Source organism: Nipponia nippon, unplaced genomic scaffold, assembly GCF_047370975.1.
Source record: "Nipponia nippon isolate SJK-2023a ecotype South Korea unplaced genomic scaffold, ASM4737097v1 scaffold_1, whole genome shotgun sequence".
Lineage (NCBI taxonomy): Eukaryota > Metazoa > Chordata > Aves > Pelecaniformes > Threskiornithidae > Nipponia > Nipponia nippon.
Genome location: NW_028262290.1, coordinates 10,365,066 through 10,388,852, shown reverse-complemented (window position 1 = coordinate 10,388,852; position 23,787 = coordinate 10,365,066). Strand labels below are relative to the sequence as shown.

At 41.9% G+C, this 23,787-nt stretch overlaps 1 protein-coding gene across 5 annotated transcripts in view; it reads right to left on the bottom strand.

Annotated features, from left to right (window-relative positions):
* The window catches only part of ASAP1 (ArfGAP with SH3 domain, ankyrin repeat and PH domain 1), a 182,080-nt gene that overhangs the window by 127,619 nt on the left and 30,674 nt on the right, over nucleotides 1-23,787 (bottom strand). For 4 of the 5 annotated variants that reach the window (XM_087745946.1, XM_087745974.1, XM_087745965.1 and 1 more), the window contains one exon: nucleotides 10,256-10,342. In XM_087745946.1, coding sequence (XP_087602072.1) covers nucleotides 10,256-10,314 — 59 coding nt within the window. In that variant the 5' untranslated portion in view covers nucleotides 10,315-10,342. Of the gene's footprint in view, nucleotides 1-117; nucleotides 263-10,255; nucleotides 10,343-23,787 lie in introns of those variants that run through there. The other variant, XM_087745981.1, reaches the window with a different exon arrangement.

Here is a 23,787-nt window from a genome sequence, read left to right as displayed (position 1 = left end):
GCGGGAGGGGAGCGGCGCCCGCCGGGCTCAGCCCCTTTCCCCACCCGCTCGCCGACCCCCCTCACGCCCCCCTCGCCTTCGCCGCCGCTCCCGCCCGCCGCCAAGTTGAGCACTAACTTGTGCGGGCTCCGGCTGCGCCCCCCGGCCGGGGGGAAAGAGGGGAAGGGCCAGGGAAGGGCCGGGGGCGGCGGCGGCTGGCCGGGACTGGCGGGGGCTCCCGCCGCCGCTGACAGGCACCCGGTGACTGACACGCGCTGCCCAGCGCCCGCCCGCAGCCGTTACGTGGGCCGAGGAGGAAGTGCTCTGCGCAGGCGCGGCCGCGCGCCTCCCCTCCCCCTCCCCCGGCGGCACCGCCCCCTCCCCCGGCCTCGCGCACCGCCCCCCCGCTCCCACCCCGCGGGGTCCCCGCGCCTCTTTTTTTCTCTCTCTTTTTCTTCTTTAATGCTAAAAAAAGGGCTTTTTGGTGGAAGGACGCAAGGTCGGGGGGGTGCCGGGCTCCAGCTCTGTCCCCAGCCGGGGGACCCTGCCTGCCGCCGGGGATCAGCGCCCTGCCCGCCCGGCCCGGGGAGCGCCCCAGCTTCCAATCCCAAGGAAAAATCCTTGGGTAAATCCCAGATCCTTGCGTAAATCCCAAGGGCAAGCCAGCGGGTTGCTTTTTTTTCCTCCTTTAAGTCCGTCACAGCCAGTCGAAGCCCTTTTGCTACGAGCTTTCTGTGATGTAAAGCGTGAAGATACCACATTACAGCCACTGCTCATAAAGTCATCACTTCAAGCGACCTGACGATATAGATTTTTACCCTCTGTATACTTAGGTAATTCTTAAGAAGTCCTGCTATGTCTCAGCGACACCCTTGAAGGTGCTATTCCTGACATGTATTCCTAATTCTGCTCCTGAGCCCTTTCACGGAGGAGGGAGAGCGATCTATGGCTGGAAACGGCCGTGCCGCGGGGTTCACCACGGTGCCCTCCTACAGCCGAGCAAACAGCAGCAGCAGCGCAGGCCTGAAGCTTCAGTCGCATCCCTGGTACCCTCCCTTTGTGGTGTTTACCAGTCGCATCCCTGGTACCCTCCCTTTGTGGTGTTTACCAGTCCTGCACCCTCTTGCCAGTTGTCTTCCCGAATAAGTTAAAATATCCTTTATCCGTTATTGCATCATGTAACTCTGGGAATTGACAGACAGCTCTAATGAGATTTTTTTTTTCCCTTTTTTTTTTTTTTAAGCTTAGATTTTGGGGCCCATATGTGCCTTTCTATAGAAGGCTAGGTCTCAGGAGGCTCAAGTAATTATGGTCATCTGCTGCTTCAGTCTGATTTATTTAGTCATAGTATGTGTTTTCCTTCTCTTTGTATTTGGGATTCTCTCCACAGAAGCTGGGAAATTCAGGACTGGTAAATATTCTCAAACCTGAACAACTGAAAATGAGCATTTTACGGATGTATCCATTTCAAAAGTTTTAATGTTCTGTATGCAAGGACCTACTCCTGCATTACAATGCGCTTAGGCTTTTATGGCCTTAGGTTTTGTATGCAATTCTAATAAAATGCCTGTACAACTCAAAAATAGTTGACAATACCAACAAAAGTCTGCCATGCCTGACTAAGCATAAAAAGGAGATACCTGATTTGTGTATACCCATAAAAATTATTTGCATGCAGTTCTGCCAGCAAAAATATGACCAATACTCCTGAGAAATGGTCCTGCCTGAACATGTTTCTTTGATTTCATTGCCTTAGCAGAAGCCCTCCACATGGCCATGTGATTGCTGCTGCTGCTGCTTCACGTGATCCGGCTTCCCGGCACAAAGCTCCGGGCTCGTACAGATGATTGTTAAACGTCATGAGACTCTGAAAGGTAGAGTAGGCAAGAGGAGGAGGAGGAAGCCAAGAAAAGAACCGCGTGGGAGTTGCACTGAAAAATGGATTTGGGCGAAGAAAAAAATGAAGCACTGAAGAAGCAACCTGAGGGGTAGGAAGAAAATCAATTGAGGATCGTGTTCCTAAGAGCAGTGGAGGAGGAAGAGAGATAAAAATGGCTGGTGGCATCAAAAGCAGTATGGAAAGGAGAGTGAAGAACTGTCTGGGGGTTTGGGCCCAGGAAGAGCTGTTAGTAGCATCAAAAAGAGCTGCTTCAGTGTGCCTAGCCTGCATGGAAACTGGATGGGTGAGGGGCTAGGATATGGCCCGAGGGCCAAACAGGACATCTGTGGTCATCCCCTGTAATTTCCTGCAGAACATCAATCATGGGCTGCCACGCAGCTGTTCCCGAGCCAGACCTATGGTCTGCGGGCCAGCTATGGCGTTCACGTTAGGGGGAGTCCTGATCCCTCTCTAGCGGATTTCAAGTGAGGATAAATCCATCGCATTGATGGATAAACTGGTTTAACTGATTGAGTACGCCCACTGTTAAAGTTGAATTGTTCCTCTTCAGGCTGAAGTTATTGAGCTTGAGCACTAGTCTTTGGATTGTAAAATAACGTCATCTGCTATCCTAAACAAATCTTACCCCAAAGAGTGTGGACAAAAGCTGAACATATTGCTACAGGCATAATTTCTTTAATGCTTTTTGGAGAAAATTTAAACTGCATAATTGAAGAGCATGTTCAACAAAGAAGGGGAGGAGGCAGGCCAGGGCAACTGGAGCAGTGACGAGTGGCAGAAAGGAAGGCATAGCAGAGAGTAACAGCAGCTGAGCTTCTGTGTCTCCTCATCAGGAAAAAAATGATCTTTTAAAATAAAATATTAAATATATAAAAAATGGAATGAATACAGGAGAATACTGGGAAATAAAGAGAACAGCACAGGCCTAAAGATGAAAAAGGAAGATCAATAGCTACCAATCATAATTGTCTATTAGTCTGTTTTTTTGACAGTTCTGGAATTGTTAACTCTGTTAAAGAGAATACAGTGCTCAGTTTTGCTGCTTTGAAGCAGCTTTTCCTCTTCCCCTATACAAATGCTAGTAGAGAGAATAACCTTATGGGGACAACCTCTTTAGGCTGGGATTACGTTCACTTCAACTCTCTGGAAGCAAGATTAGTTAATTAATATGATGTTAATAAAAAATAAATGATACAACTTGCCTGTAAAAATGTGCTTACATTTAAACTAGTCAAATTATATAACTGTTTCAGATAGCTGTTAGTGGATTTCAGATTTAACCATGTTTCCTGTTTTGAATTGCGATCAGTATCTGCGATTCACTTCTAAATTTGTAAGATGCACCTCTCTATAAATTGTCACTAACTGAAATCACTGTTTCACTTCACAAATGTCAAAGAATAATCAGCAGAGTGTGAAAGTTATATTTCACGGCGTCTGCTCTAATGCTATCTTAGTCTGTGCTAGATCCTGGGGGAGGCTGTGCCGCAGCCTTTTTCTCATGTAAGGCTTGCCAGTAGAAGTTATGCTTATCTCACTCCTCCTGGTATTCTGATGCGAAATTCATCTCTGTGTCCATCCTGGGACAAGCTAGCGCAGGTAAGGAGAGTCCAAGCAGCCCTGGAAAGCGCACTCCTTACTGATGGTACATTGCAGTCAAGGAAGTTGTGCTGTCTTGCCATCCCACCCAGTGATTCAGTCTACAAATCCATTTGATTCCCTGGCCTTTTTCACTGTGAGTGCCAACAGGAGAGTTAATTACAGCAAGCTGATAATATTTCTGCAATATTTGTGATAGTCACCGTGCTTAGGGAGAGGCTAAGGAACATAGCAACAACAGCCCAAACTACTAACACAGGTGTTTTGCAATAAGCTGAACAGCAACTATGGTATTTTTCATTTTATAGTACTCTCATCATCTTATATTTAGATCGAGATCATCAGTTCATTCACAAGATCTGAGCATTAGTCATCAGGTGATGATTATTGTCATCATCGTGAACTTTCAAACATTACAGATATATGCCAGGGGTGAACAGCTACACTGCACTTACATAGCTGTTCGTGTCGTCACTGCAATTAACTGCTTAAACTACGCAGCGGTGAGGCAGAGAACAGCAAGATTAGCTTTCCACTATAGATAAGGAGAGATACAGGAGGCTGTGGCCCTGCTGACCAAAAGCAGGGCTGTATTTTTGGCTGTCTAGCTTTAGTCATGCAAAGTCATCTCTTCAGGGTATTGACGCCTCAGCTGTGCCAAAGCCCGTGGCGGATCTCCCGCGGGATATGATTACGCTGCCCGCAGCGAGCAGCCCTGGGACCACCCCGAGGCCACGCTTGCCTGCTGCCTAGATATAAGCTCACAAATACAAACTCAGGTGTGGTTGCCTCTTGGTTTTTGGAAACAAGCTTGACCCGGGTGCTTGGCTGTGCACCAAATATGCTGTCAAGCATGCTCAGACAAGCTGCCTCCAGGGCCATTTGCAACCTGTCAGCGTGGCGGTGAAGTGAGCTGTTAGCTGAAGAAGGAAATCACCGTGCACATGGCTGCTGTGCAGATGACTCCTCTTGATTAGCACAGACATAGTCATGCCAGGAGCTCACATGTCAGATTTGTTTTTTCTTTCTTCCCAAGTATGAATGAGACGATGCCACTTTGCAAGTAAGGGTTTACACCTACACTCATTTCTTTACTTTCAAGGTTCCCATCTTGGCTATAACTGCTGATAAAAGTGGTGTAGATCAGGCATTGGTGTTTAATTAAAACATTAAATCATTGAAATACACATGCTTTTGTTAGTAAACTATATAGTTGTTCTTTTTATGCTCCTTAGCACCTTCACAAACACGGAGAGTATCAGCAGCTCAGCAGCAAATAGCAACAGAACTAGTGGCATGCTAAAACTCATCAGGAAAAATATCCTTAGGCTATGCTGCTCTACTATACTGCTATTCTGAATAAATTTGTGGTTTGGTGTTATATTCATCCATTTCAGCTAAACACAGCAGCCACATTACTTCCCATCCTCCTTCCTATCCTAACTCACTGTATGGGATCACTATATGGCATGAGGCAGCCATGGCATTTGATCCCCGATAAAGTTGGTTTGAGATTCCTTGAGAAAAAACGATGGGATGGTAAATTGCTGTTGTTACATTTTTATAATTTCATTTCCAGATAACTTCTGACAAAAATTATGGGAAATGTTTATTTAAATTTATGTCCATAAGTACTATAATATTCACAAATATTTCTGAACATCAGCTCTTCTCATTTGTCTTTAATGTTGGGCTTAGAGGATAAAAGGAGCTTCAGATCAACAAGAATCTCAGCAGGGTGAGTTTGGCTTTTGGTTTTGGAGTATCTCATGTGCTAAAACTCGGTAAACTTTTTTTGTTGATGGAACTCCCATAGTTTTGTTTTGAAAAACAAAACCACCCCATTTATGTAAGGACACATAACATCATCACTTTGTACTTCAGCGGGAAATGTTTAGTCAGGAGGCGTTTCACCTCCAGGAGCAGTGTCTTCTCAGAGGACAGTCCCATCGGCTGACTGAGCCTTGTACGAAATTTAACAACCGCATATTTTAACCTGCAGCATGTTTACACTTTTAATATCGCATAAGTGCATGATGTACTCACAGGAAAAGGCAAAGTCTATTTTAAACATTGAAGCCTACATCACACATTGTGACTGGTGCTAATTTGCTTGAAGGGAACTTATATGGTAAACTGCAATGTGTTTTTACTTGCGGAAGAAGGCTGTTGGATTTGACATTTGCAAACAAATCTTTGAAATGATTGTGTTATTGGGGCAGAATAGTCAGGTAACTGTCCCATCAAAGAAAAAGGTTCTGGTCTAAATCGTATCTCTGTACATTCAGAAAACCAAAATCCAGACCCAGCAAACATGCTGACTGCAATTCTGTATTTTTAAGTGACAGTGTCTACCAGCATGGCTTATGGACTACATGAGCTACATCAACAATTTCTGTTGCTGCTGTGACTGTTTTGAATACAAGGATCAGCTGATTTCAGTTTTAATACTGGCATCTCCAAGCATTTGTCTTCATTTGGTATTTAAAATTAGATAAGAAAACATAAGGAGCTCTCTCAGAAACTACAGTATTAGTTTAAGAGCCTTTTAGTACTAGCAATAGTGGCTTAAACAAAAGGTTCTTTTTGCATCCTTTCAATATTAATAGGATAGCAAAAAGAGAACCCATTGTGTTCTCATTATAAATGACATTTTGGTAACATTAAGATCTTGCATTTTTAACACTCTACGTACCAAATGAAAAAGATTAAATCAAAACATCAGAAACATACCACTGAATGATATATTTTGCATCATATTTACTCGAATGTCCTGTGTAAGGAGCTTGACTGAAGCTCAAATAGCCATCTCAAAGGACAGCTGAAAATAACAGCACTGGAAATGAAGTGCAGCATTGAGTTACACAAGATTAAGCTGACTAATCTGCTGATTCAGTTTTGCCTTTGTTTTTTGATTTTGTCATGCAAGATCAAGAGTCATGCAGACAAACACGTAATGGCATTCCAGGCTCAGAGTAACAACAACAAGCAACGGGCCGTTCCCCTGCAACTTCTGCATCCTCCAAAGAGAAAAACAGCAAAAAGCTCACGAGCAGCAAAAGGCAGCAGGCTAAGGACAGGGGAGGCGTGCTCTTTTTTTTTTTTGTTGCAGGTGTGCTGAATTTGGTATTTTTATTGCACGGAGGTTTTTTGTTAGAGATGCTCATTTAAGAAATCTTACTTCAGTTCACAGGAGGCATTGATACTGCGCGTGTCAGGAGAGATCAGATTCCAATAGAGCCCTTAAAACCTCTACAGAATGTAAAAACCCAGCAGTATATTCTTCTATAAGGACCGTATTTTGGAGAGTCCAAAGATATCAAAGTCTTATGAACGCTGATGAATAAGAAGACTTTCAGTGGAGCCTCTGGCAAATTTAACCCTTTCCCACGATGCAAATTGGAGCCGGCTCATTCCTCACGGAGATGGTCATGCAAGGACTGGCAACCCCACAGGAGCTGCTGTCCAGGAGGACCCACCAACGCCGTGTCGGTGAGGGTGAGGACCAGCATGGAAGAAACCTGTGCGTGGTTATCCTTGCATTCCTGACCCTGACCAAATCCTTGGAGGATTGTTGGGATGGACACGGCAGACACATTAGCATGAGAGCAGGCCATGCCAGTGGGATTGCAAAGCACAAGACAAAGTCAATATATCATGAAGGGGTACTCTGTGATTGAAAGAAGAGAAATAAGAGTCCTTCCAAAGCAGGAATCATAGTAGCTGAATACATTTTTTTTTTTTTTAATATGAGAAATAGCAATGACTAAGATCAGAGAGTGATACTGCAGAAATGAACATGTTGCAGGGCAGCTGGCATAGCAGGCGCTCCAAAATAAAAAGAGAATGAAATAAAGCCTCAACCCGCACTGCAAACATTTCAATATTTTCTCTTTCCCTCTGGAAACGGTATGGCTCTGTCATTATCCAAGCACATCTCTGGTTCTACCTAAGCTGCTAAATGTATGCTGATGGAAGCATGCATCTTGCCTGCAGTGAAACTAGAGGTTCAGGCCAAAATGAACCTGGGAAGCAGTTTGAGAATGAAATAAAGGCTCTATAGACTGTGATCATGTCCTTGAGCTGCCACTCATGGCTGTGACACGGCATTTGATCTCTGTGTGCATCATTTCTCTATCTGTGGAATGCAGACAATTACACTTATTTTTCTAGGTGAAAGCACACTGGGCTTTTCCGGCTGAGTAGTGCTATATCAGAACTAAGTATTTTTATTTTATATTTTATTGTAAGAGTTTTAAAAAATAACTGAAGGATGAGAAGGGCTCTCAGGCCACACAATTTCACCAGCATTTTATTGTATAGACCAAAAAGATTGGCAGGTAAATGAAAGTGTTGCTTTCTGCTGGTTGTCCATGATGTGAAAATATAAAGCAGAGAGATCTGGGTTTGTGAGGGGTTTTTCCCCTCTGTATTATGAATTTATTAGCATTAAAGCAGTATTTAGTGGAAGAAGAGGGACTGAGACCCCACCATGCAAACAGGTACCTCGAAGTCATTTGTGGCTTTACGCAAGCTTTTCTAAGACACAGTTTGCAGACGTGCACATGTATGGGCCTACTGAGTTGAAGTTCAAAAGCTGGCTTATAGTGTTGACTGAGCATACTTCATTTCTTAATTTCCTAAACAGCATCTCATTAGAGAAATGCTGGAAATAAATCTGCAGATGTTGGATGTTATAAAAAAGGCCCTTGCAACCACTGAACTTACTAGCACATCTGCATTTCCTTTATATAAGCCTCTATGTTCAAGGATGCATCGCTTGGCCAGACTCTAGAGTTGAACTTAGCATAAGAAATTTTCAATTTAGGAGTAATATCTTTTGGGTTTGGGTGGGGGTTTTTTTGGGGGTTTTTTTGAGTCTGTTTATTTATTTGTTTGATTTGTTATTAAGGAGTTCAATATGTTTGACAATACATAAGACCTGAAATAATTTGAGGCATACCTGCTTTAATGCTCAAAGGCTTTTCATCAAGCAAAAATTACTCAAATTTAAAATTAGAGTCTGAATGTTTTATTAAAGTAGACGTTTGAATATTGTGGTTGTGGGATTCTGTTAAAACCCAGGACAGCAGACAACCATCTGGAAGCTTTTGGAAACTGGTCTTGCTGCATGGACCTAGTCTCCATTGAGTCAGTGTTCACATGGTGCTAAATAAAGAGGTTTGGAATTTCAGTCTAGAAGTCCTTTGTAGCAGCCCCTCTCTCTGGCTTGTGCTTTTAACCACTGAAATTGAGCTTGCTGCTTCCTAAGTTAACTGGCTCTCCATTGACTATGGTAGAGGGTGATGATCTGCTCATCTGTTCTGCCTCTAATGATTTTTTTAATGCATTGCTGATTCCAGCAATTTTGATAGGGGGGCAGGAAAGGTGTCAAAATTCTTCAGTTCCTAGAAGTTTTGTGGGGAAATAAAAATGAGCAGAGAAAAAATATGTTTATTGCCCCCAGGGACAGAAAAGGTTCACCCTCATCTTCCTCTTTGTCAAGAGAACTGGGGTAGGAGAAAGATCCTGGAAGTGTCCCAATCATGGGAAAAGTTTCACTGATGTTTTGCACCTCCTCAGGAGCTGCAGTCAAGACCCATATCTGTAGGAAATCAGGTTTCATTAATTTCAGTGATCTCACCGCTACTTATTTGCTTGTTGGTGATTGTGTTTTATTTTATTCCTCCAAGACAATCGAGGAGCAATAGGACATAAAACTTAAGTCCTGTTTCAAAATCAAATAGAAATATCCAGCTTAATAGCTTCATACTTTTCAAAAGATGATTGTTTGACTTCTGAACTGTTGCTTATTTAAGGCATCATGGGCTTAAAAAGGAAAAATATGTGTAGCCACGTGACAAAGCAAATGTACCAAAGGAAGATTTATTCAGTTTTCAGAAGATCAGCAGCAGTGATTCACCCCTCTTGGCTGGGCTGGAGTGCAGTATGGTCAACCGTTTCCCCCAGGGAAGAAGAAAAGATGAAAGTCCCGCACCGCTGCGATGGCCATGCAGGGAGCAGTGACCTGTGCCGGGATTGCCGGGATAGCTGCAGCCAGTGCACCAGGTACAAAGAAAACCTCAGCCTTAACCGTCAGTGGTGTTGTTGTAGGGGGTTCAAGTCAGGCAATCCAAATGTAGCTTTTAGTGGTTCAATGAAACACAGTAAAAACTTTAAAACAAGAGCACTCACCATCCAGAGACTGAATAAACAAAAACATATTTAGACAACTGTGTGCTATTCAGCACTTTACATCATGAGAAGAAGAGAGTCCCTCCTCTTTCAAGCCCCCGCACAAATCTTGCCATAGATTTTTCAGGCTGATCTCAGAGATTTGTTGTTTTCAAAGTTAAAACAACATCAGTTACCAGATCTAGATGAGTTGAAAGGAGTTAGAAAAAGTGTCCTTTTTATACCCTGCCCCCCCATCCAGTTTGGAAATCTATGAAAGCAAAGCAAAATACATAATAAATGTTAGTGTTTGTTCCAGTACTTGCTCAGGCAGTCAATGTTTTGTAAGGATTTACTGAGTCATTGGGTTTTTTGATCCTTGGAAGGATTGATAAGTTAGACTTTCTGTGAAAAACACCCACTGTAGTAATGTCTAAAGTGGCATCAAGCACAGGAGAAAAAAAACCAAAAACCAACAAAACCACTGGCGGGTATTGCAATTGATAAAAACAATTTCTTTTGGGATAATTTTTGCAAAGATTCTGGTCTGCTTTTTTACACTTTAAACAAGTTATTTATATTTATGTCTTTCTTCTTTCTTACCGATTCCATAGCGAATCTCTGGAAGAAAAACTTGATAGCCTGGAAGCTGAAGATCTCATGTCTCATCTGTCACAACCAGAAACCTACCTGGATGAGGAGAAAAGATCAAGTAAGTAAAACTGACCAAAGCTGTGGGACTGACAAGATCCCTTATTCAAACAGTCAGTTTGAAACAATGTCCATTAATTCTTCAGTGATGGCAATTTATCATACATTATTTGATTACTGCATTTGATATTGTGAATTTCATTGTGGTAAACAGATCCATTAGAAATTCCCTGAAAATAACACCTTGTTAAAAATTGCTAGATGAGAGCTTCATTTACTTGACTGGGAAAACTCTTCATCTAACTAAATGTGGCAACTACTCACTGAGTTGCATGGAGTGCAGAGCTGGTAACATCGCCTGTCCAAGTTGTCTGACACTTCAGAAGACCCTGTTTGCAGATATAACTTCAGTCTAACCATTCAGGCTGAAAATTTCCATGTCAGGTGTATGCACCAGACTGATCTTTTTTAGAAGATGAAGACAAGATTTGAAGGATAAAGAGACTGGGAGCAAGAAGTGGCCTGACAAGGAGGAATCCTGCGTGTAGGAGAGGGGAGGAGGGTGTGGGGAGACGGTCATATCAGGACACGGACTAAGCGGTTTCACAGTTTTTTGTCAGACTTCTCCACCATTATATTGCATACTATTTCCAGTTTAAGACTTGCATTGCTGCGGGGGAAGGAAGGTGATAGAGAGATAGAGATGCTGCAGAGCCCCTGGAGGAGGTGGGTAGGTCTGGGACATACCTTTCACTTTGAGACCTGCTGGGCTGATCTCCATGGTAGGTCCAAAGGGACAAGGTGGAAAAAGATTGACCAGGGCTTGAGGCCAGATATTGGTGCTGGGAAGGAGAAGGCTACCCAGAAGCCATTACCTTTAAAGATGGGGTGGTAAAGCAAGGAGACTGGGACAAGCCACATGAGACAGAGAGATGTGGACCAGGGAGGCTGACAGAACGGGAGACATGACAAGGACCCATAAGGATGACATTGGGATCAAACAGGGGGGCCAAGGCAGGAGAGGAGCAGGAGGGAGGCCACCTGCAGATCACAACTTTTGCTTAGCCAGTCTGCCCGTTTCCATTTGAGCACATCGCTTGATTCCATAAGGAAAAGCACATCTCTTCCTCTGTGAATCTGTTTTTTTGTTTTTTAACCTCTCTAAGAGTCTTGTTACTTCTGTTGACCTATTTCCCCAGAGACTGCCTTAGTTTGTTTATGGGTTTTGTCCTGTTTGTTTTATGTTTCCAAATATGTCATGTGGGTCTGGAGGTTTGCCAGCCCTTAACATTAAAAATAACATAGAATAATCCCTGTCTCCAAGACACATGGAATTCAATTAAAAATTGCGACATAAAAGTTTTTGGATGGGATGTTATTATCTCTCTTTTCCCTTCTGTTTCTGAGCCTTAAGGATACTTTCAAGTGATGTTGTCAAGAGCCCTTTTGCCATTAGGAGGGCTAGGCATCTTTTTAACCAGCAGATTTGAAATTTTTACATGCTGGCTGGAAAGGATCTGAGATTCTACCAGGTATGCCGCCAGCTTGGCAGCACGGGAGAAGAAATAGTTACGGGCTCTGTCCATAAGGAAGAGGTGTCTCCTTTGATATGAAGGCAGGGGTGTAAGAGGAGAAGTATCTACCTTAAACAAAGAATATTACACTTGAATGTTACATTACATGCAGGAAAAAGGTGTTAGAAGAAGACTTGGGCACTGCACTGCTTTTCATGGGCTGGGAAAGGCCTCCACCAGCAGACAACTGAGTACCACAGTCTCAGAACAAAATCACAGCCACCTGCAACCCGGGATCTGGCTCAACCCATGATGCCATGTCTGCTTGTTGTTTAACTTTACAGTACATCTGTTCCTTTTAATGATATTATCCAACTCCTTAGGCAAAACAGTCACCTTCATGATTATAGATTTATGCTATTCAAATCAAAGCAAGAAGAAAAAAATATACAGTGGCTGATTGCTTTCTAAATTGAATGCTGCCCTATGTTCACAAGTAACTATGATTTACATTAGATTATGTTTTGAATTGATGGTAATTTATTTTTCATAAGTCCAAAAAGTCACAGAATCTCCTTACATCTGCTATAATAAGCTACTGAATTATTTAATTATTTAATTAATTATTTAATTACCTGTTTGCTATAGGCAGTGTTACCAGCATTTGTGGTTAGATCTGAGTGGCTCAGGATGATTATATTCCCTTTCTAGGTCTCCTGCTCATTTCTGAGCCTCTCAGTACTACAGCCACCAGCACATAAAATGAAATATGAAAGAAATCCAGAAAAATATTTATAAAGAAGTCAAGTTGGTTGAAGTTATCAGGATTGATTGACGAGAAACAACACTGAGAAGGAAACATTTGTGGCTCTCCTAGAGAGAAGAAAGTTGGCCCAGTGATGAATACGCTCACATGGGTTCAACACCCTGACTCAGTGACCTTGGAAAAGTTATTAGGGCATCATTCAGATGGCAAATTCCTCAGACCTTATGCCCATGTGAATGTTTTGTCTGGGTAAAGAGTCTTTTGAGGCTAAATACACCTTTTATGAAACTCGACCCAAGGACAGTAGTAGAATTTGGGCTATGTCAAGATGGCATCTTGACTCTGTTTCTCACCCCCCAAAAAAGAAAAACAGTGCTTCCCAACTGTCCTTGGCAATGTGAAGGTAACACTATCACATTTATGTAAAGTCCTTATATATGACAGTATGTGAGCGGCAGTGGGGAGTGAATAGCAAATATAAAACCCCAGAACAGATAGAGAACAATGAAAACCTGGGGAAATATGATTGCTTTTTTCTTAGGGACACCTACACCTGAAAAGAGAAAGAGTAGTTGGGGCTTAAGTATGAAAGAGGCCTAGCTGAGAACAGGGTGACATTAATGGCAGCTAGGTGATGATTCAATACAATACAGTAATACAATAGCAAATTCTATTAGTCCTCAGATGAGGAAAGTATTTGTTCTTGTGCCTGATTATAAATACATACAATCCTATTGAATTAATTGGTACAATCTAAGTGCTTGACTAACCCTAGCTCTTAACTAGTAAGTATAATGAGTTGAATACCCATATTTTAAAGCTATTTAACACTAGTTAAATAGTGTGGAAAGCCAATCGATTCTCAGGAACAGAATATAAAAATTACCAATATATTGGATAATAGTCAAAAGAAAATCTTATGCAGGGATTTTGCAGTGGAAAGGAAAAGATCAGGAAATATTTTTACACTCTTCAATTACCTGCATTTGATATTGCTTAAACTCTGTGTGATTTCATGCATAAGTCATTTAATGACCTATTTTCGTTTGCTTTTTGTTTTTTTTTTTTTTCTTTCATAGTAGAATACACAACCTGAACAGCAATAATATAAATATATATTTTGCATGTCTAATGAATATTTTAGGGCAAATATTAACCAGCCGATTTTCATGCACGCTTGAACTGGATTTAACCTAACTAGAAAAACTCAAACACGCAAAAGTTAATATTGTTTCTACAGTCACTGATGTAACAATAATAGTAGTTGTACACCACCATGCTGAAAATCAACTCCCTTTATGTCCAAACAATAGCGTGAATCACAGAATTCTGACCTTAATATACAAATGTGATCATGTAGTAATTATAGCTCTTGTGCTTTCTGTATAAACAGACTACTTCATCTGGAAATGCTGTAGAGTACTGCTTCATTCTGCAATTTACAGCTAATGACTGAGCAGAAAGCTTTTGTATCCCAAGAAGTTTTAAAATAAAGCAGGTAGAAAAATTCTTATTTCCTGCAAATGAAAAAATTAAGCTGGTTATTTGAACTAGAGGGAATCAAGTCATTGGTCTATCTATATGCTGTTGAAAAGCATACTTACAAATTTAAAGATTGTCTTCAAAATCACATTTTGCAAAGGTTATTGAAGCTATTTTCATGGGATAACTGACATGTTCTTGAACAACTGTGAGATTAAAGAAAATGTCTTTCGTTTCATGCCAAAATCTGCTGTAGGTTTGTTCTGTTTGTGTCTGTGTTGGCATCATCCAAACAGGATGTAACAAACATGTTCTTTGGCTTCGCCCTAATCCATGATTTGGATAACACTGTTAGGATGTGGTGTAACAGACTTCAGTGAAGCAAATCCAAGGATATTTTTCTGTGGACAAGTCACCTCAGACTTGATTTTAGTATGTCCTAAGCAATAGAAGCTCCATCCTGACCTCATATATTAACTGTATCTGGTTTTCAGTGCTTCCATAAAAATACACCGTCAAAATACTAGCAGGCTTATAGGCACATGCTAAACCCTGAACGAAGTAATAAAGGAAGAGTCATCACTGATTTGCACTAACCAAGGCAGTGTCCTGGCCTGTATCAGGAATAGTGTGGCCAGCAGGACCAGGGAGGTGATAGTGCCCCTGTACTCGGCACTGGTGAGGCCGCACCTCGAGTACTGTGTTCAGTTTTGGGCCCGTCACTACAAGAAGGACATCGAGTTGCTGGAGCGTGTCCAGAGAAGGGCAATGAAGTTGGTGAAGGGTCTAGAGCACAAGTCTTATGAGGAGCGGCTGAGGGAGCTGGGGTTGTTTAGCCTGGAGAAGAGGAGGCTGAGGGGAGACCTTATTGTGCTCTATAACTACCTGACAGGAGGCTGTAGCGAGGTGGGAGTCGGTCTCTTCTCCCTAGTAACAAGCAATAGGACGAGAGGAGACGGCCTCAAGCTGCGCCAGGGGAAGTTTAGGTTGGATATTAGGAAAAACTTCTTCACCGAAAGGGTAGTCAGGCACTGGAAGAGGCTGCCCAGGGAAGTGGTTGAGTCTCCATCCCTGGAGGTACTTAAAAGAACGGTAGACGTGGTGCTTAGGGACATGGTTTAGTGGTGGACTTGGCAGCCCTAGGTTAACAGTTGGACTCGATGATCTTAAAGGTCTTTTCCAACCTTAATATTCTAGGATTCTATGATATGTATGTATTTGTTAAAGAGTTGGTTTACCCTGGGTGTCCATGCATAGCTGCCGTTACAAGAAGACTTGAACAGGTTCTTAGGAGTTCCTGTAATTGACGTTTGGGAATCCAAGGACAAAATGCATTGCATGGTCATTGCCTGGTCTGCGGGCTCAAGGCAGGGACAGGCAGCACTCAGCAAAAACCACAGAGGCTGGTGACCACCAGGGCTGGATTTCTTGTCATGACATCTACGACTTGTCTTTCTGTTTCATCTCACCTTGTGCACTGGTACCTACCTTACTGCATGGTCAGATCACTGCATACTGACTGCCTGCTCTGCTCAGGGTTTACACCTGCCCCATTCATTTTCTCCTGATTTTACCAGCGATAATTCTGTTTCCCTTACAAGTTGCTGATTACAATGTCGAACCCAGCATAGAGCCCAGGAGTGACCCTGAAGAGCTGACTGACAGCCTCTTGATGATGATTCCCTATTTATAATGGTTTCTGAGAAATGTCAATTGCTCAGTTTTTAATCTATTAAATAATTACAGTGATGACTTTAGGTAACTCTAATTTCTTAATCAAAATGTTGTTTGGTGCCAGAATTTCTACCAAAGTTCATAAGTATTGCATGAATAGTATTGATTTTTTTTTCAGGAAAATGTAAAAGCTCAAAAAATACCAAGATAGCTTTCTTGAAATAAAATATATCTACCTTAATTCCATCCTGACTGGCATGAATTGCATTACTTTTCCCTGATTCTTTATGAATAGTGCCTGGAATTAGCCATTCCAGTGTTTTACACTGGCTTGATGTCAGGCTGAGGGGGTTATTAATCCTCAGGTCATTCCACTGAACTTTTAAATACATTGGCAAAGTATGAGCTTTCTTCCATTTATCTTGAAATAGCCATGTGTTGAATATGTATGGAAAATCAACCTAAAAATTCAGATAGCTTCTTGGACAATAGTCTTAGAAATAAGAGCTGATTGAAAAAGAATCTACTTTTAGGAGATGGCATTGCTGTTAGAATGGAAATTAGTTCTCCACCCTCATCTGATGATATGATCATATGATTATGAAGTGATCATGATAGGATATTTGAGCTGTGCAAGTGCTATAGAAGAGTTGCACCAGACAGCTTAAATCTGGTTTAGGAATTCATGCTGCAAAACATGGTAATTCTAAGACTCAACAGTTTTGTAATATATCAACACTGTTGGTGTACGATGTTACAAGACATTGCTATTGAGGGCCAGAGTATTTAGACTGAAGAACTCTCTAGTCTTTGAAGCCTGTCTTTTGTTGTTTGTCTAAGGGCTTCAGGATGATGGTATTGTGACTTAAATCTCCTTGTATCCACTCAAGAGTGACCGTTTTATCACTTCCGACTACATCCATCGGCTGTTTCTTGGACTCAGGGAAGAATTTTCATTTTGTGGAGGCAGCAGCTAATCAGAGTGTCTGCTGCCTGGCTTCAGACCTCTGGAGAGCTTTCATGGATCTCGTCAAGGGTATGTTTTTATATTTGATGACAAGGCTCATGATGACTGCCATCCGCAGTCCAAGATTTTGAGTTACATACAATCCATTTCTGTAGACTGTGAGGGGCTAATTACACATGAGAATGTTTCCCACCTTCTCTGTAAGGTTAGTCACTGCTTAATTATTTACTCAGTACATAGTCTGTAACAAATATTAATAGATAATAAATTAATAATGCAATCTGAATGCAACATCAAGTCCTCTTGTCACTGCCCCCACTCATTCTCAATAGCCACTGATTGTGGGCTGAATTCAATATCAGCCGTTTGCTGAATGTATTTTTAGGAAGAAGTCATTATAAAAATGAGAAACTAAACCTAGTGTAGCTGTGTTTAAGATCAACTAGTCTCTGCATTAAAAGTCTGGTGCATATGATCTTTCCATGTCCTTCCTACAGTAGCTTTTCTACTCTGTGTCAACAGCTCTCAAGCAAAGCAAGTGGCACACCTTCTGCTTCTAGCCCTCATTGCTAAGTCAGGCACCAATCAATTCTTGCATTGTCCTTGTTTCTGAACACCTCACAAAAGTTCATTAATATATCTATCTCATATATATTTGTAGGGTGACTATATATCCTTGTGATCGAAGCCTGGCTCTGTACTTGAGACCCCAGACTGAAGATGAGCACATTGGGCTCCGGTTCATGGCTTCTGCCACGATGTGCTCATCTTCAGTCTGGGGTCTCAAGTACAGAGCCAGGCTTTGATCACAAGGATGACTCCATGGTGCCTTCTGCCAACCTCTCTTGTCCTGGTAGCGCTCTGCCCTTCAAAGTGCCTTGTTTTTCATACCTTCCCCATCGATGTGTGCCAGGCGGTACCACTCTCCTACTTAGCAGCCCTGTGAAAATGTCACATATTTTGGCTGATATAATACTGCTAGCCATCCTGTCCTTCAGCGGAGTGCAGAACTATCAAAGCATCTCTACAGAATATCCCAAAATATGAGGCACACAGAAACCTCAACACAGGAATACAAAGATGTTCCTAAATATTCTCTTTTGTTCTTCGTGTCTGTATCTACCCCTACAGTGAGTCATGCCCACATCCATGAGCATGCTCTTTGAAATTGTATGTACTATCTACATAGAAAAATGAGATTAACTCAAAGTAAGTGACAGAACAGAGCCTTTAAGACTTGATCCAAACTCGGTTCATGTAAATGAGATTCTTTACATCCACTTTAGTGAGCTCTGACTCAACTTTTAAACTGTAAAAGTGGGCTGTATCTGACAAAGTGTCTTTGCCTGGGCTGTTCACCCCAGGCTCCCTTTTTTGTTACTGATGATAGAGTCAGATACTGATGATAGATACAGACAACTGAAACTAGGTTGCAGCTCACCTCATCCTACAGAAGTAGATGTTTAAAATAGAGATACTAAAGTAGATGTCTACAAAGGTCAGATGAAGCACAGCCTAAACTCTCTCTTTCATTCTCCTGACTAAAAGAGAGACACTAGGGTGCCAAGCCCAGAGGTAGACACCGATCCCAAAGATGGTGCGTGCCCTAAGTGCATTGCATCAGGGCCTTCTTATTTCTGCCTGAACCACATTGTGGGCAGATACAAGACCGCACCTCTAATTATACATTCAAGAAGAGGTGCCCAGAGGAAGAAAACAAAAAATAGGAAACTTTTAATGGAAATCCCCAGAAAAAATACCTATTGGTGCACTACCGTAGATGCTGACATACTTTCCACTGTCAATCTAATGGCAAGTTGTAATGATCTTTAGATTTTCTTGGGTAGAAGAAGTTACACAAATAAAATACACAAATAAAATACAGTAAAATTATATGTTGTAATATAAGTTTTATATTTTTACCAAGAGAAGAATGATGCAGCTGAAAAATAACCTCTTTTTTTCAGTTTCATTTGTATCAGTTTCCTGATCAAGCTCACTTGACAGTATTGGGACTGCCCTTCTTGGTGACAGCATCAATTTATACCGAGATAGAAGCAATCAAATCACATGGTTTTTAAGAAGGTGGGAAAGCATTGAGACTGAGCGTCTCTAGGCCCTGATGGTAGTTAAAAATACTGAATACCTCACACATTACACTCTCTAAACATCTCCTATTATTTAATAAATCACTTCATGAAGAAATGAATTTTACTAGTGTATTAGTTAGTTAGTTAAACTGGCTAATGAGTTGCTAATATCTCAGCAAGTGACAGTGAGATGACTATTTTGGATGCACTCAGATGTGGTTGGCTCATGTTATAGAAAGTCGAGATGCGCCTGGTGGGAACCTTGAGGTTTCTTCTGCCCTTCTGCAGCTGTGCAGGTGAGCTGCCTGCTCAGTGAATACTTGCCAAGTGCCAGCGTTAAAAAAAAGAGAAGAAAATAAAGAAAGAGAAAGACAACTATTTCAAGGGGCAATTATCTAAATGAGCTGGAGAAACCTGGGATGACTAAGCCCCCAGTCTCTGGAGAATTTGTTCTGAGCACTTTGATGAATTTTAAAATGGTATTGCATTCTCGGTTTTAATAATGTAGCCTTGCTCTTCTTCTTCTGGCTCTAGGCAACAGTTGTTAAGTCCATTTTTTACAAAAGCCTAAGGAAACTGAGTTAATAAGGCAAAGTCACTAAACCTACTGCTGCAGAGCTGCCAGGTGCCTGAGAGCAGGCGAGAAGGCAGCTGCGTGCGTTACCTTCAGCATCGCACCTACCAAGGTCGGCCTTCTTATCTGTCACGTTAGGGATCTGTTTCACTTTCAGTTCAGCAAATAAAATTAATTAAAGGGGGAAAAAGTTTCAGTATCTCTAGCACGATCAGTGGTAATTTATGCAGCTTTGGTTTCCTTCCTCTGATACATTCATGAACTGAGTCTGGATCTTGACAAAACAAGAGACATCTCTGATTAAAAAAAACCACCAATGGGAAACATCAGTCCCCATCACTGGTTTACCGTTTTATGTCGGTTTCTTCAGTGAACAGTGCTAGAAGCGCAAATGTTTTGCTGCTTGAGGTTGGAGTCACAAGCAAATCTGGCATTGAAACACCAAGCCAAGTGTAGGTTTTGGGTGCCTTAATCCCTGGGAAAATTCAGAAGCCTGAGTCAGCTGCCCATACGTCTCTTTAGCCAACATCTGGAAAGCTGGACCCTTAACAGTGGGCTCACAGAAGAAGACACAGTAAGAGGGAGGCACCTAAACCACCTAAAAAGGAACACAAGAGATGCAGCTGGGCTTTGATCGCAGCCTTTGAGAATTCAGGGGTATCTGTCTCTGTAGCAGACCTGTGGTCATGAATCTGCCCGTGGAGGTGGGAACTGAAGTCAGCCCTTCATATCTTGTAAAAATGTGATGCCCCCTGTAGCACTTGAGCAGTTAACAGCAGTGTATTCGGGGATCTCCATGTTCAGTTCCCTGCTCTGCTTAAGCAGGACCAGGATTTCCAGCCAGGGCCTGTCCTCTCCCGCAGGCCCCTAAGACCACTTCTGCCAGGCCTAGAAATTGTTAGTAGTTACAAAACAATCAGGTTAAATCTTCCTTTGTGAAAAACAAAACCAGAACCATAGGGCACTGTGAATCTAACTCAGATTTTTTTCCAGGGAACATCTGATCCAATTTAATTCAGTAAGTCCCATTCCAGTCATTAATCTCCAGCCAAAATTTGTTTTTTATTTTATTGCACATTATGATTTACTGCACAGCTCTCTGTTCATTATTACTTAGAGAAGCAGTTGCTCAGATCCTCTTTCCCTTGATCTCCTGATCAGGAAAATACTGCGCAGATGTGAACAGAAGTAAGACTATTACTCCTCTGAGACAACTCTTCCCCAATTAAAAATAGTGCCTGTGAGGGAAATTATGATCTTGCAAATAGCTTCAAATAGATTCTAAGAAAGACTACATTAACAGCACAAATGAGGCCAGGTTTCCTTACATCAGGTCTACTGTTTGCTGCAAAAACCGTGCAGTAGCTGACACAATTAATATTGCACAAATATCCTGGGAGGGCTTAAAAATGTTGAAATTCCACATATGTATCCTTCAGTAGTTAGAAGAACCTGATCTGCCCAGTGCATTCCAGAATGAACCTATTTCCTTTTTAGGAAACAAATATCTTCTTTGTTTTTGTCATGCACAGGAAAGGACAAAGCAGAAACATATTTTCTTGTGATAACTACTGTCAAAACCAGAGGGTGTTGCCAGTGTTCATGCAGATGCCGCCTGGTCACTGTGGTCCTTCCTCCTCCCTTGCGTTGTATCTGTGGGAACCAGAGCAAAGCCCGCTGCAGTCTGCATCTGGACTAGGAGCTGGATGAGACTGCTCAGTTCTGGTGTTCGTGACCACCACTCATCTCCTGCTAAACCTGGTAAACTAATATATGTTGCAGATGGCTGGAGGTGCTAAGGAGTGAAAGCACTAAGCGGTCCTTTCTGGGGATCTGAGTTCCTTTCCCGTCTAAGTTCACATTCTGGAGAGATCCCAGTGTCTTCCTCCAAGACGCAAACTGACTTCTCTTCAACAGTCTGGCCCAGCTGATGATTTCTATTTAGAAAGGCACTTGAATTATGAAAACAAATGTTCCACAGCTCAGGACTGCGATACATTGTCTTGCACTGGGAAACTCAAGAGGCAATGCTGAACTCTTGTCTCCCGAAACCCTCATTAGTGGACTGAAATAACTGACCTCACTTTCAAAAGGACATCGAAATAATTTATTCAGGACTTTGGTATGAGCTGAGGCTCTGAATTTTAGGCAACTAGCTTTTGACAATTACTGATTTAAGCTTTTGTCTACAATGGCCAGCTTTAGCAAACAGGGTCCTCTCGTAGTATTGCTTATCTAAGCAAAACATTGGCACTGTGCTAGCAGCCAGCACTAGTATGTAAGCAATACTGATGTCAGGATATTATTACCTGCAGGAAACGATTTTTGCATTAACATGGTGGTTTAATGGCCTGTGATATTGCAAGCAGATATTTCTTAAAGGAGAGAGAATTTAAGTACTGGGATAAATAACAACAGGTGTCTTTTACCTAACTGTTATTGCCCCCAAAGCGACACTGGCACATGCAGGTTTCCATGAACACCAAGAGGACTTGGGAGAGCTGAAACCCCACATGGGCAGCCTGAAGGGCAAATGCCTGTGGAAGCTTTTCCCCCAGGTTGTGGTGAGCACAGTGCTGCACTCCCATGGAAATGCTCTTTTTGTCTCACAGTAGTTGTGGCTTTTCCCTTGGGGAGGAGGTAGTCAGAGGTTACAGACAGTGTTTTTTTCTTCTAGCCATCTGCCTGTTTTTATAAAATGTGTCGGAGCACTTGAGACCTCTGTTCCTCCATCTGTCTTGGTTGAGGCGGGTTCAAAGTCTTGGAGGGACACGTGCACACACAGTGCAATTGCCTCAGCCTCATTCATAGAGACCAGGCTACAAATATTGAAGAGTTCTTGGTATCAAACTCTACTTCAATGATCTAAATTTCCATTATATAAGTTCTTTTCTCCCAGGATGTAAATCATGACACGAATGAGATTCCCTTAAATGATAAGATGGTCTTCAACATCCAGCATCATGAAAAAATGTTGTGTAACAGTCCTTGTTTTACTTAGGGTCAGGCTAAATCTGGTCTCACTGGTTGGGGTCATGTCCCCTCTTGTGCCTGATCTGCCTAACGGTGCAAATCTATTGTAGGAGTTTACTTCTAAGTCTAACTCTCTTGCTCAGCTTGTAGCGATTGGAGGACTCGGCTTAGGAAACTGCCTATATGACTCGCAGGACATGGGCCTATTGCAGATCCCAGCCTTGAGAAGGAGCTGCTTAGGGCCTTCTGACTGTTTGGGAAATGAGACAGTCCTAAAATGGGCAGAATTAGTGTTAGAAATGATCCCTGGGGGAAGGAGGCTTCTGGCTGAAGAGGAACCTTACAGCCAGGCTGCTCTCTGTGCTTGAAGGCAATGGAAGGGACGAAGTGCAGGAGTTCATGATATACCATGTGCATACATGTATATACCACCCTATGGGGGGACTGTGTAATAACTGTTCTGAGCTTCCTAGGAACTCTGGGAAGAAAAACATAAATCTCAACAGTCAAGCAATTTCTCTAATTCAGACCAGGTGTCAGGTAGGCTGTCATATGGCTCCAGCATACAGGAGCAAAACATGACTTACAATCACCTTTTTATCCTTGTTCCTGCTGCTACTGATGCCCTTTAAGTCTAATATTTTCAATGGTAAGGAAATTTGTTTCAACTGAGCCAAATCCCATTTGTCTGTCTAGGTGGTGAGAACAAATGCCAGCTGTAGATCATCTTGGGTCAGAAGTAGATTTTTAACCCCATCCTGGTCAACACGTGAACATGATCACTCCTTCTCAACCACAGCTTCATAAACACACAAAATAAAACTGATAAAGTTTAAATGACCTGTGTGATCTCAGATTCTGGCTAAAACCTATTTTACCATTGATTAAATCTGGAGTCAGATTGTGACATTGATTTAGGACAAGTGTAAGATCAGAATTATACCCTGCTGGTTGATAATAATTTAAGCGCTCTACATTTAATGTAGAATTATGGTACCCATTAGTTTTAATAAAATATCTTCAGAAATTATTCTACCAAGGTAGAGATTCTCTTTGTTCATGAATATATGTAACTACCGAATTGTAGGAATTTCTGATCCTAACGAGCTTTGCTAAGTACTCAGCTACTAATTATGAACAGGAATAAAAGGACACCTGCTGAAATAATTATTAAAGGATATGCAACTACAGCCTGCCTCTGATCAGATGGATGGAGCCAGTATTCTACATCAGGAGAGAATGCAGTCTTACACATTTTATGACAAATATACCATTAGGTAAATGATTACATCAGTAAGCATATTAATTTGGGTGACTACTGAACTGCTTAGATTTGAATGCAGAAGGAAAGTAGCAATATAGTTCCACACTAAATTAGATAAAATAAATGTTAGAGTCCCATGGTGCTGGCATAGATCTTATTTACCCACAAATAAATCCGGAA